Source organism: Thalassophryne amazonica, chromosome 10, assembly GCF_902500255.1.
Source record: "Thalassophryne amazonica chromosome 10, fThaAma1.1, whole genome shotgun sequence".
Classification (NCBI taxonomy): Eukaryota; Metazoa; Chordata; class Actinopteri; order Batrachoidiformes; family Batrachoididae; genus Thalassophryne; species Thalassophryne amazonica.
In genome coordinates, this window is record NC_047112.1 from 291,108 (window position 1) to 305,395 (window position 14,288).

At 45.7% G+C, this 14,288-nt stretch overlaps 1 protein-coding gene across 1 annotated transcript in view; it reads right to left on the reverse strand.

Annotated features, from left to right (window-relative positions):
- Positions 1–465: 465 nt before the first annotated feature.
- Positions 466–14,288, reverse strand: part of apc2 (APC regulator of WNT signaling pathway 2) — a 234,378-nt gene continuing 220,555 nt past the window's right edge. The window contains 3 exon segments of the mRNA XM_034179257.1: positions 466–939; positions 941–6,442; positions 6,757–6,971. Coding sequence (XP_034035148.1) covers positions 888–939; positions 941–6,442; positions 6,757–6,971 — 5,769 coding nt within the window. The 3' untranslated portion in view covers positions 466–887.

The following is a 14,288-nucleotide window of genomic DNA, read 5'->3' on the forward strand; positions in this document are numbered from 1 at the left end:
CTGTATGCCTCTGGATGACTTGCGTGATATGCCAGCGAGTCTGGTGTAAAGAGAAATGATCTTTTTTCTCCCACTTTTGCTTCTTTTCCCTCCTGTAACCAGCTCTCCCCTGCCTGCAGAGAATAGAGTTGTCTGTCTGCTACAAAACATTTAACAGGCAGGTATTAAAATCTTTGATTTCAGACTTCACAAATGGTTTTAACTGTTAAGCTTTATTCGCTCTACCTGCAAAAATATGTTAGGGGTCTAAAAATTATCGGACCTAAATTTATTGGAAGCCAATTGGTCCGCTGATGGTTTTCAAAGGTATCTGAAAAGCTAATCCAATAATGAAAACATTAGCTTTGATAATTAGCGGATTAGCGGAACTGTGCCCACCACTGCCAAGCTCCATATGCCACACAAAACACACACATTTTATTACAGCTATGTGTAAATGGTCAACACCCAGAGTGTTAATGTATGTTAAAAAAAAAAAAACTTTATACCTCAGTTTATCATGTTCTTTTACATAACTTCAACACTTTGTACCTTTTCAGGTAAATGGTTTTTTGTTTGTTTGTTTTTAAATCAGTCAGACCTTAACATTTCACGGTGATTTATGTGTTGAAATGAAATTGTCTTTTGTTTTATGCTGTCACTACATTTCTAGCAGGCAAGTCTACAAATACAAAAAGTACAAAAAAGTACCCCACTTCTTCATGTGAAATTAGCCACTTGAAGTATATGGTGGTAGAGGAAAGCTACGATCATTTTGGCGAAATATGTTCAAACACAAATGGAGAAGGGCCAATACCCGAGGTATAAGGACTAGCATACTCTCCTTGTTTGTCTTCCCAAGTGTCAAGTCTTTCAGGAAGTCTTTTCTCCTAAGGGAATCAAACATCTTATGAGTCATTTTTTTCCCCTGACTTCTCATTGATCGTAGCTGCTTGACTGTACATCTTGCAGGCAGCATGCCATGGGGCTTGGGATATAATTGAATGGAGTGATTCGGGCGGCCTTGCTGGGAGATCCCTGGCGGAAATGTACAACTCCACTCACATGGCTGTCTGTTCCCATAGAGACAGTGCTGTGACTCCTCAGTGACCCTTCTGAATCTCCATCTTGGAAGTTATTCACAAAGGTGGTACTCATGTTTCTCAGAAGAGCTAGTCTTGCTATCTCTTCTGAGGTAACTGGAGCTGTGTCAACTGTTGGAGAGGTGCTTGAGTTAATCTTATTTGATAAATCATCAGTTTGGACCGTTGCATCACTTGTCTTGCGTGAGGCAAGTAAAACGGTTGGCAGCTTTCGTGGAAGAACCGGTGGCTTTGTTTTTTCCTCATCAGAAGAAGGCACCAGAGGCAGTGCATTAGATGGAAGTGTGTTTTTCAAGATATACGGCACATCTTTGTCTCTGATCCTCCTCCAAGTGACTCTGTCATTTAGCCAAGAGCCAGATCTTTGCCCTTTTTTATTTCTGTCAGCTTCACTCTTTGCTTTTCCACTTGAATCAGAGGACGAAGAATGAAGGGAAGAACGGCTGGTCACTCGGTTCAATATGTTTATGCTTGGTGATGAGGCATGACGTTTAAAGGTGTCTTTGTCTTGCAGTTGCTTTACCCCAGATATCTGGTCAGGGCCATTTCTTTGAGCCACCCTACAAGGGCTTTCAGAGCTAGTTCTTCTCGTTGGACGTCTTATGGATAGGTCTCTTTCATTGGAGGGTTCTCTGGTAGGATATGTCTTCATTGGGAAGACTGAGTTTGGCCTGTGGTCATGCTGTGCTTGTCCTGGTCCTTTTCCTTGTATCCTTCTTGGGGCATGGACAACTGCTTTCAGTTCCTGACAGCGAGATGAGCAAAGAAAGACTGCAGGAGCTTTTGGTACTGCTTTGCGGGGAGATCCATGTGGAGAGCCATGCATGTTGCATGAAGAGCCCTCACGTTTCAACACAGTCTTTGATTCCTTAATGAATGTTAGTTGTCGCAAGAACCCACTGTGATCAGAATCCCCACCACTTGAATGAACTGAAGACATCCTGACCAAGTCAAACTGATTGGCAGGCAGAACCCTTTTCCCACTGACTTGATTGCTTTGTCTTTTTGTCTGGTTTGTTACCAATGGTGATAGAGGTCTGGGCTGTCTTGCAGAACACTGCATAAAAGGGATTCGGACAGGAGATTTCTGAGTTTTAGGTGGTGGGGTTTTTCCACCATGATTCATGGCTGGAGAGCGTCCTTTTCTTTCGTTGAGACTGCAAGTTGGTGGACTACTTGCTGGTGTGGCATTCTTTTTCTCAACTGCCTTATTTGTCTGAGTAGGAGATGCCAACTTCTTCTGTGACTGTTTGGATGGTGTAGAGCTTTGTGATGATCCAGAAGATGAACTTTTTGGTATCCTTGGAGGTGGAGTGGAGCTCCTCTTTGGCAAAGACAGTTCAGTGTCCAGGGGTTGGCCTAATCTGTGAAGGCTCTTTGATCTATGCTGAGCAAGACTTGGATTCTTTGGGACATCTTGCTTGGCTGGTATCTTTCTGGGAGGTGGCCTTTGTGACAGAGCAGTCTCTTTTTTCGGTGTGTATATCACTGTCCTGCCTCTAAAGACCACTGGTAAATTTGGAACTGGCTTACGCTGGGCGAAGTCCAGTGGTTTATTTGCCTTTTTGTCTTTAGCAAACTTTCTTTCTTTGGGTGTGAAGCTGGATGTTGACATAAATGAAAGGACTGACTCAGTCTCTTCAGATGATGGCTCCTGAGACTTTGTTGCCTGTAACCCAGTGACAACAGAATTGGCACCTTCCTGTATGGCTCTCCATTCAGTGCTGTTCAAGTCTGAGTCTTTGTCCCAAGTAGTGTCATCACTGTCCACTTCCTCATCCATGTTCCAACCATCGGGGACCTTCTGCAAATTTTTTTGTTTGTGGGTAATCTCAGCTTTCTTCTTTCTGACAGCAAGCTTCCTTCTCTGCTTGGGCATGGCAGATGTTATGCATTTCTGAAGCAGGTCATCCTCAGAATCCATGCTGACAGAGCTTGGTGAACTTTGTTCTTCATATTGGTTCTGAATAGTTACAGATTTAGTTTGTGGTACCATATTCATTGATTTTTTGAGTCTGTTTTTGTACCATACTTGCTGTGCTTTTGATTTATGGCCCTCAAACTCTGCATCACTCAGCGAACTAAGAGAGGAACTGAGCGAATAACAAGCCAGGGATTCATCCTTTATTAGGTTCTGTTTTATCCAGTGAAACCCCCTGGGCTTCAATTGCAAATGACCTATCCTGCCAACATTAGTCATGCTATGAGATAGAGTATTTCCAATTGCGTCCTTGACCTGGTTTCTGCTTATGCATTTCATTGACTTGTCTTTGTCATTTTGGTTGTTATGGAAGCAGCTATTGTCTTCTGAATATGTCATTTTTTGAAAGGCTGTGTTTTGCTTTTGTGATCCTAGATTAATGGTGCTTTCAGTGTTTCGTTTAATAATGGGCAGTTCCAGTTTTCTGGAAGATTCTTGATCATGCCTCTTTTTGTGTTGGTTGGGAGATTGATCACGGTTTCTTTGGCTGACTCTATCAGCTACTTCCTTGCTCTGCATCAGCACCCTCTGAGTGGGAACAACATGTTTGCTCGTTGGGTTCATTTGACCACATCGTGTATCAGGGTGATAGTTGATTCTGTTGGGTTTGTGGAAGTGTGAAAATATCCTCAAGTCTTCAATCCTCTTTGCCTCATCATTGAGTTCCTCTTTATTTATTATACCTTTAGCTGAGCAGTCTTTAGCCCCCCTGTCTTTCAGTGGATAGTGGAGTGTTTCATCACTTACTGATGTTGTGCTTGAGAAGTTGACAGGAGTGCCTTCAGCAGAGTCTGTGAAAGATGAATCATCAAATTTTAACTCTTTTTGTGCGATTACAATTCTCTTTCCAGGATACATTTGGGTTTTGCCATTTGGGAGCATCATGTACAGAGGAAGATGTATTGGTTTTCGCATCTGGGAATTCAGAATATGAGGGTGAATTGTGGTCATCAAGGAAGGTCTTACTTTTCTGAACTTGGAGGGCATTGCTGAGTTGATGCATTCCTTCAAGATTTCTATGTCATCGTCTGAGTTGCCCTCACTATATCTCTCAGCCTGTTCTGGACCATGTGCTTCTTCATCGGGAATTAGAAGATTTTTCTCACTTTGTTGGAGAAGGGGGGTCAATTTCAGCTCTACATCTTTCTGTATATAGTGTTCATGAAGTGGTAATGCACTCAAGCTTGAGGCACAAGAAAAGTTCTCAGTGGGCTTTTCCACAGTGAAGTAGATCATGGTGTCCAGGTCAGGGGGAAGGTTTAACCTCTCCTTGGGATCTGTGATTTCCATGAACCTTTGCAAGCTACTTTCCCACTGACCTGCTATTCCTGTGGTTTGTATTTCTGGTACATTCGATTCAGCGCAGCATGGTGTCTTGCTTCGACTAGGAGGCATTGTTTGTCCTGGGCTATCTGGAAGATCACTGGGGCTTATTGTCCCATCAATCATCTCACTGCATGGATCACTTTGTATTGAACTAGCAATAGAAGGAGACTCAAAGCTCCCCAGTGAACTGACTGAGCTACATCGGCTCATCATTAAGGGTGTTTCATGGATGTAGTTCTCAGATGAACTAGAAGGAGACCTGTCTTCAAATATGGCTGATGAAGTACCCTTTAGGAACACTTTTTCCCTTTTAGCAGGACAGGGGATCTCAAAAGAATCTGTCTCTTTGCTTGGAAATGTTTTAGAGTCTGTTATAAGCAGCTGGCTGTCACTGAGATCTTCCAATGTCTCATCCTCTACAACTTTTTTGACCTCTTCTCCATCATCCACTTCAATTATTTCTAAAGATGAGTCACTCTCAAGCTCATTTTCACTTTGTGCATCCAGTGCTCCATCACCAGACGAAAGTGAGGACAGCGAGCTGCAACGAGAAAAGCAGATTGGTGTGTTCTCCACAGAGTATTTTTGGACTGTCTCCATAGATCCAATGATTGGACTTCTACTGGATGATACTGGAGAAAATTTGGTAATACTTCCACCAGTCATTGCAGTTGGTACCCATGCTTGCCTTCTCATTGCTTGGGCAGCTTGAACATTGATTGTTGTCTTTGCTACACCAAATTTTGCCACACTCTGAATGAGGGGAACCTGTTGATAAGATGGTGATAGTTTAACGGAAGCCATGCTAACATCAGAGGAAACTTTAGTGGATGCACTGATGGGTGTTTGTAAGTGAAGATCCTGATTCCTTTCCACGTTAAGGTTATGGCTGAGTTCAAGAACTTTTGCATCTTTGTTGTTCCCAGAATCTCTCTCTGGTATATCTTGCTCTCCTGTCTCAATGAGGAGAGTGTTCTTTGCATTAAGGTGTTCTGGATGAGAAACTTTGAGATCAAGTTGGTTGGGGCGTTGTTGGTTGTTTAGAGTTTTTGGAGTGTGGTACATTTGACCTTTGCCACCACCGTAACCGTCGCTAGTACTGCCGCTGTTTAGGCTGTCTGTTGATACACTTGTGTGGGCAGTTCTGAGTCGCATTAAGGGGTGAACTCTACTAAGGCGGTCCCTAGTGGCCAAGCTGCTTGTATCAGAGAGGTGGCATGGGGAGAATGAAGTTGCCTGGGCTTCATTTAACTCATCCAGGCCATAAGGCCAGTCTGCCAGGTGGTCCTCAGAGCTGAGGCTTAAACTATCCTCAGAAGATGTATGCAGGGTAATGTCTTCCACTAGCCTGTCAATTTTGGCAACAGTACTGGTGATCTTTTTAGCTAGCTTCTCTGCAGCTGCAGATACATCATCAGCAGGTGTGTGTCTCTTAACCACTATTTCTACTGGGTCTATGTCTCTCTCAGGCTCACTGTCTCTCTTGCGTGTTTGATTTTGCACAAAGTTGGAGTTTGTGAGAAACATTGACAACATGGAGAAGCTCCCAGTGTCCAAGCTGCTGGAGATATTTGGGGCCTCATCGTCATCAAAGCAGCCAGAATCTGATGCATAATCTTTTGCTAGACTCTCAATGTGCCTTAGCGGCTTGTTGAGGCTTAGATGCTTTGGACTCTGTTTCTCTAGGGTATCAAAAGTCTCTGCTAGGTGCTTGGTATCTAGCTCTGCCTCCAGAGCCTTCTGTTTCCTCATGTAGAGTGAGGGCATGCAGGAGCCAGGGGACACAACTGCTGCATCCTTATACTTCAGTGGTCGATTAGAGAGAAGGTTCCTTAATGCTGCCGCACTTCCCATTGCAATCAGCTTGTGTTTTGAGTGGATAAGGTTGCGCAGCATGCAAACAGCTCCAAGGTCCCAGAGTAGTTCCTGGTCTTTGGGACTTCGAGCAGATAGGTTCCAAAGAGTCCCACATGCATTGCTGACAATGGTCAGACTGTGGGAGCGCAGGTGCTGCAGCAGAGTCTGGAGGCAGTTGTGATCTCTGAGGATTTGCCTGCATAGAAAGACAAAAAGTTTTAAGAATGTGTTATGTGATAAGCTTGAAACTACATTCAATACAAATGTATAAATGGTCATTTTACTAGGACATTTTCAAAGCATGAGGTATTTCTGTTTTTATGGCTTTAGTAATATGCCAGTAGGAACAGGTTGGTTTAAGAAGATTGCATTATTTAAGCCAAAATTTAATTGATGAAAATGAAAGTTTTTGAACAAAATCTTCTGATGTAAATTAAATCATTGTCATATGAAAATATGAACTGCCTGTCCATGCGGCATTTACACTTTGCTTGAGTCGAGGAGATCTACCTATAGTCTTCTCGTGTGGCAACCAGACTGGATACATTTCGGAGAATACCCCCACCGCTCTCAATGATGGCCAAAGAGTTGGTCTGGCAGCGGTAGGTCAGTGTGCTGACCAGGAAGCCCAGGGCGCCGTCCACCGAACAGATCATCATCTTGTTGTCGATACTATGTGCCGAGAGGTTCCAGAGAGCGCTCAGAAGACTCTTTAGCGTGGACTCCTAAAAACACAAGTAAAAGAATTGCTCTGGCCTCAGTATCACAGATAATACACAGACTGAAGTACTTAATATCAGCACTGTCCAGATTTAAAATGATTTGTTAGATTTAAAAGGCACAGGTGTTATCTTTATTCCTAATGTGTCAATTGGTTTGTAATTTTTGCTTCACAGATGGAGGCTAGGATTTCTAGATTGTTCTAACATTTATGTTTCTTCAATATTTACCACAGATACGAGGTCTATTAGAAAAGTATCCGACCTTATTATTTTTTTCAAAAACCATATGGATTTGAATCACGTGTGATTGCGTCAGACAAGCTTGAACCCTCGTGCGCATGCGTGAGTTTTTCCACGCCTGTCGGTTGCGTCATTCGCCTGTGAGCAGGCTTTGAGTGAGGAGTTGTCCACCCCCTTGGCGGATTTTCATTGTCAGGAAATGGCGGAATGATTTGGGCCTTTTTTCCATCAGAATTTTTTCAGAAACTGTTAGAGACAGGCAGCTGGAAACCATTCGAAAAATTTATCTGGCTTTCGGTGAAAATTTTACGGGCTTCACAGAGAATAAGGACTGTTACTACAGCTTTAAGGACGGGTTTAAGGACGCTCGGCGCGCCGCGCTCTGTGCCGCCATCGAGAGCCACAAACCACCAGATCATTTCTAAACGGATGGCTCTGTGGAGACGGGACCATCGTGTGCACTTTCTCTGGTTATCACATGACCTGGACATCAACCATTTTCGGGCAGATTTCACTTTTAACGAGATTTTGTCATGGAAAGCTGAGCGGAGGCTTCGCGCGTCACGACCAATTTGCTGATGGAGCGAGACAAAGGAACACCTCCGTTTTGGTCTCACAAGACGGCTTTGAGATGGAGTTCAGAGAGCTGTCGGTGGTTTTTCCATCGAGTGATTATCCAAGAAATTGTGGATGTGCCTGGACAACGCCGTGATGAAGCCTCACGGGACATGTTCTGGCATGTCCAGGCACATCCACAATTTCGCAGATAATCACTCGATGGAAAAACCACCGACAGCTGTCTGAACGCCATCTCAAAGCCATCCTGTGAGACCAAAACGGAGGTGGTTTTGTCTCGCTCCAGTAGCGAATCCATCGTGACGCGCGAAGCCTCCGCTCAGCTTTCCATGACAAAATCTCTTGTTAAAAGTGAAATCTGCCGGAAAATGGTTGATGTTCAGCTCTTGTGATAACCAGAGAAAGTGCACACAACGGTCCCGTCTTCACAGAGCCGTCCGTTTAGAAATGATCCAGTGGTTTGTGGCTCTCGATGGCGGCACGGAGCGCGGCGCGCTGAACGTCCTTAAAGCCATCCTTAAAGCTGTAGTAACAGTCCTTATTCTCTGTGAAGCCCGTAAAATTTTCACCGAAATCCAGATAAATTTTTCGAATGGTTTCCAGCTGCCAGTCTCTAACAGTTTCTGAAAAAATTCTGATGGAAAAAAAGCCCAAATCATTCCGCCATTTCCTGACAATGAAAATCCGCCGAGGGGGTGGACCACTCCTCACTCAAAGCCTGCTCACAGGCGAATGATGCAACCAACAGGCGTGGAAAAACTCACGCATGCGCACGAGGGTTCAAGCTTGTCTGACGCAATCACACGTGATTCAAATCCATATGGTTTTTGAAAAAAATAATAAGGTCGGATACTTTTCTAATAGACCTCGTAAATGGATGCAGACACTCAAAATACTGAGGCATTACACTCACACACTTGCAAAGATGTCAGTGTGCTGCCACACACTGGGAGCAGCTTAAGAGTCAAGGAACTTGCTCAATTCCCTGGATGTGTTTGTCTGACTCTTGTGTTGAGTGGGTTCAAACCAGAGTCTACTATCCCACAAACTTCAAGGTTTTAGAAAAACAGGCTCAAAGTTCCTGCCTTCTGTAAATTCAGGTGTTTACCAGATTTATTTTTATGTTTATGCTTAAACGTAACATTGATGTTAAATGTTAAAAGCATAGAAAAAGAAATACTTCCGGGGAAGGGAGATTTTGTGAAATACCTGAACTCTGGCTGACAGACTGGATCATGGATCTCCCAAACCTCGTTAAGGAAGTTAATTGGTGAACAATTCTGATGACAAATCGTTAAGCCATGTTATAATAGGGTGAACATACAAATTCCATTTGTATTGTGTTAAAAGCAACTTGTGACAGCCACAATGGGAACAGGAAAGCCATGGTAGCTTATAGGTTACCACTGTGCCTCACAGCAAGAAGGTCGTGTTAATTCTTCCCACCCTTTCTGTGTGGAGTTTGTATGTTCTCTCCATGTCTGAGTGGGATCTCTGTGATCACGTGTGCGTTTCACGTCCACAGCGGCAATAAACAGCTGAGATTTGTGGGTTAAAACAGCGTGCTGCGCAGAGGTAATTACAATCAGGTAATTTGGATGTTGACCTTGGATGTTGAGAGAGTTTGTGCACAAACTCTTTCAAAGTAAAAGCAGCTCCACTGAAGAGAACACAAGGCAAAAGAAAAAAACAAACATGCCACCAAGTCACCCACTTGCAAAAATTTCCAAATATAAAGTCCACAAGTGTGGGATAGCCAGTCAGAGGACATGTACAGGTCAGCTATAATTCCTCACATGATAGCCTGCAGAGAAGTTGTCCAGGTCCAAAATAAGTCCCTACACACACTTTGCACACGAGATTGTTGGCAGAGAATAATGTCCGACAGCAGCGCTGCCTTCAGCCCAAGTTCTGTCATGATTGTGGCATGTTATAGTCCATTATCTCCTGAAAATAATGTATTCTGACTTTTTCCAATGTTACAAATACAAACGTTTGTCCAAGCAGCCTGTAAAAACAGTGCGTTGGAGACAATCCACATCCATGTTCACAGCAGCAGTAAACCAGCATCCTGTGACACAAACAGCAGCATCACCACACGTTAGTTTCCAAAACCCAACAGAGTCTGAAAAAAAGAGTTTCAGGGTGAAGTGTGTTGTTTCCTCTGTAAATCCGAGCATCGCTTTCAAAGAAACGCTCCGAAGCTTCGTTATCTGACAGAGCAGGGTTTGTTTCGCTCTGTCAGTCAGTCAGTCATCGGATCTTTCTGCTGATTCTAATACTACACCACACGCTGAGAATTGCTGAGTAAGATGTTTTCCGGAAATGCACCTCTTAGCTCGCTCAGGAAGAGCAATAAAAAAATCAGAGACCAGTAATTATGAGCGCATGTGCACCGAGAGACTAACAATCATGAATACTTTGATGTTGTGTTGATAACTAGGGTGTTAAAAAACGTGCGACACGTCCTTTAAATGTAGAAGACACATTTTGTCGTATGTATGTGCAATGGCAAAAAGGCTCTTCTTCTTCATCCAAATTTCACCTAGTCTCCAAAATTCAGTAACTGCTGAGTATAAAATGTCATGTGTACCATCCTGATGTGGATACACCATCAAAACTGTTGAACTGCCCACAGATCAAATCAATTCAGTTCAATTTATTTTCATTTATATAGCGCCAAATCACAACAGAGTTGCCTCAAGGCGCTTCACACAGGTAAGGTCTAACCTTACCAACCCCCAGAGCAACAGTGGTAAGGAAAAACTCCCTCTGAGGAAGAAACCTCAAGCAGACCAGACTCAAAGGGGTGACCCTCTGCTTGGGCCATGATACAGACACAAATTACAGAACTATTCACAAAATGAATATACAGGAACCTCCCCCTCTAGCTGCCACCTTATCGTGGTGGGGGAGTTTGCGTACCCGGATGATCCTAGGAGCTATGTTGTCGGGGGCTTTGTGCCCCTTGTAGGGTCTCCCAAGGCAAACAGGTCCTAGATGACAGGTCAGACTAAGGGCAGTTCAGAAGCTTCCATGACCAGTAAAAAAATCAAGGATGGAGACGGCGCCCAATATGGCGGAGCTGGTGCCCCACCCTGGAGCCATGCCTGGGCCTGGGTTGGGGCTTGCGCGCGAGTGCCTGGTGGTCGGGCCTTAGCCCATGGGGCCCGGCCAGGCTCAGCCCGAAAGAGCGACGTGGGCCTGCCCACCTGTGGGTTCACCACCTGCAGAGGGGGCCATGGGGGTCGGGTGCAGAGAGGACTGGGTGGCGGTCGTGGGCGGGTGGCCTGGTGGCCCGGTCCGCGCTCACAGCCCCTGGCTGTTGGGACATGGAATGTCACCTCACTGGGGGGGAAGGAGCCTGAGCTTGTGCAGGAGATTGAGAGATACAGACTGGAGATAGTCGGGCTCACCTCCACGCACAGGTTGGGCTCTGGTTCCCAACTCCTGGAGAGGGGCTAGACGCTCCACTTTTCTGGCGTTGCCCACGGGGAGAGGTGGAGAGCTGGGGTCACATTGCTTATTGCTCCCCAGCTCAGTCACCATGTGTTGGAGTTCACTCCGGTGAACGAGAGGGTCATGTCCCTATGCCTTCGGGTCGGGGACAGGTCTCTCACTGTTGTCTCCCCGATCTGAACCAGAGTGGTGTTCAGTTGTTGGACTTCTGTGCTAGTCACAGTTTGTCCATCACGAACACCATGTTCAAGCACAAGGGTGTCCATAAGTGCACGTTGATCGACTTTGTAGTCATATCATCTGACCTTCGGCCACGTGTCTCGGACACTCGAGTAAAGAGAGGGGCTGAGCTGTTGACCGATCACCACCTGGTGGTGAGTTGGATCTGCTGGAAGGGGAGGAAGCCAGTCAGATCTGGCAGGCCCAAACATATCGTGAGGGTCTGCTGGGAACGACTGGCAGAACCAGATCCCAGGGGAGGTTGGAGACATGGAGTCCGAGTGGACCATGTTCTCCACCTGCATTGTCGATGCGGCCGCTTGTAGCTGTGGTCACAAGGTCTCTGCTGCCTGTTGCGGCGGCAATCCTCGAACCCGGTGGTGGACGCTGGAAGTAAGGGATGCTGTCAAGCTGAAGAAGGAGTCCTACTTGTCTTTGTTGGTAGGTGGGACCCCGGAGGCAGCTGACAGGTACCGGCAGGCCAAGCGTGCCGCAGCCCATGCGGTCGCAGAAGCAAAAACTCGGGTCTGGGAGGAGTTCGGGGAGGCCATGGAGGAAGACTATCGGTCGGCCTCGAAGAAATTCTGGCAAACCATCCAACGCCTCAGGAGGCGGAAGCAGCTCTCCACCAGCACTGTCTACGGTGCGGGTGGGGAGCTGTTGACCCTGACTGGGGATGTTGTCGGGCCGTGGAAGGAATACTTCAAGGATCTCCTCAATCCCATCGTCACGTCTTCCAAAGAGGAAGCAGAGACTGGGGACTCAGAGGCAGACTCATCCATTACCCAGGCCGAAGTCACCGAGGTGGTTAGAAAGCTCCTCAGTGGCAAGACTCCTGGGGTGGATGAAATCCGTCCTGAGTACCTTAAATCTCTGGATGTTGTGGGACTGTCTTGGCTGACACGCCTCTGCAACATTGTGTAGCGGTTGGGGACAGTGCCTCTGGATTGGCAGACCAGGATGGTGGTCCCTCTGTTTAAGAAGGGGGACCGGAGGGTGTGTTCCAACTACAGGGGGATCACACTCCTCAGCCTCCCCGGTAAGGTCTATTCCAGAGTACTGGAGAGGAGAATTCGACCAATAGTCGAACCTCGGATTCAGGAGGAGCAGTGTGGTTTTCGTCCTGGTTGCGGCACACTGGACCAGGTCTACACGCTCCATCACGCTCGAGGGTTCATGGGAGTTCGCCCAACCAGTCTACATGTGCTTTGTGGCTCTGGAGAAGGCATCTGACCGTGTCCCTCGGGGCACCCTGTGGGGGGTGCTCCGGGAGTACGGGGTCCAGGGTCCTTTGCTATGGGCTATCCGGTCCCTGTACGACCACAGCAGGAGCTTGGTTCGCATTGCTGGTAGTAAGTCAAACCTGTTTCCAGTGCACGTTGGCCTCCGCCAGGGCTGCCCTTTGTCACTTGTTCTGTTCATTATCTTTATGGACAGAATTTGCTCAAACGAGTGATATTTGTGACCCCCAACAGCTAATAAGCTAAACCTAGATTTATAAGTAAGAGCAACACCCCCGCCTTGCTTTGCGTCACGACATATATATATATATATATATATATATATGTGTGTGTGTTATGGATAAGACGCGGATTGAGGAGCGGTCCAGTATCTGACTGAACCCAGCATGAAATAATCAGAAGCAGTTCCAAAAAGAAAACATTTATTTTTCTCCCTTTGTGCTATACATGAAATACTAAATAATTTAAGTTCTGGTGAGGTGAAAAGGCGGCGCGCCCTCTCAGCGTCTCAACAGTCGGAGTCCGAACGTTCAGGACTCAGGAGTTCCGCCAACACCCCCCCCCAGGTGACTTTCCCAGACTGTACTCTGCGAAGGAGGAACAGAGATGAGATTATTCAACACTTATTACTACGAAATATCGTTTAGAGGCAAACTTATCAGCTACACGTTTAGGTCTGGTTTCAAACTTAGTTCAAAGAGGCTGCTGCTCACAGCTAGTGGAGGATCATTAATCCGCACGCCACTGCCGTGAGGAGCACACCAAACAATTTTCACCAATAATTACTTATAGCTGCGTATAAACGCCAATTTACATTCACGGATAAACTTTTCAGAATATTCACCTCTGTCGTGTGCTGACAACGTTTGCCTCTCACCCTCGTCCTCCTTCACAGGTGCGATGTCAGACTCTGAAACGGCCCTCAGCGTCCCCACACGGTCGTCACAAGGTCGTATTCTCCGGCAATCTTATCCAACTCACTGCTGGTTTAAATGTAGTTCTTCATCACTACATTGGTACCAGCTGGAAGTCCTCAGATCTGCACGTGAACATCACAGGTGTCGTGGATTGTTGGCCCCACAAATCTTAGAAACATGGTGTCTAACCAGATCCTTACTCTGGATGGCATTACCCTGACCTCTAGTAATACTGTGAGAAATCTTGGAGTCATTTTTGATCAGGATATGTCATTCAAAGCGCATATTAAACAAATATGTAGGACTGCTTTTTTGCATTTACGCAATATCTCTAAAATCAGAAAGGTCTTGTCTCAGAGTGATGCTGAAAAACTAATTCATGCCTTTATTTCCTCTAGGCTGGACTATTGTAATTCATTATTATCAGGTTGTCCTAAAAGTTCCCTAAAAAGCCTTCAGTTAATTCAAAATGCTGCAGCTAGAGTGCTGACGGGGACTAGAAGGAGAGAGCATATCTCACCCATATTGGCCTCTCTTCATTGGCTTCCTGTTAATTCTAGAATAGAATTTAAAATTCTTCTTCTTACTTATAAGGTTTTGAATAATCAGGTCCCATCTTATCTTAGGGACCTCGTAGTACCATATCACCCCAATAGAGCGCTTTGCTC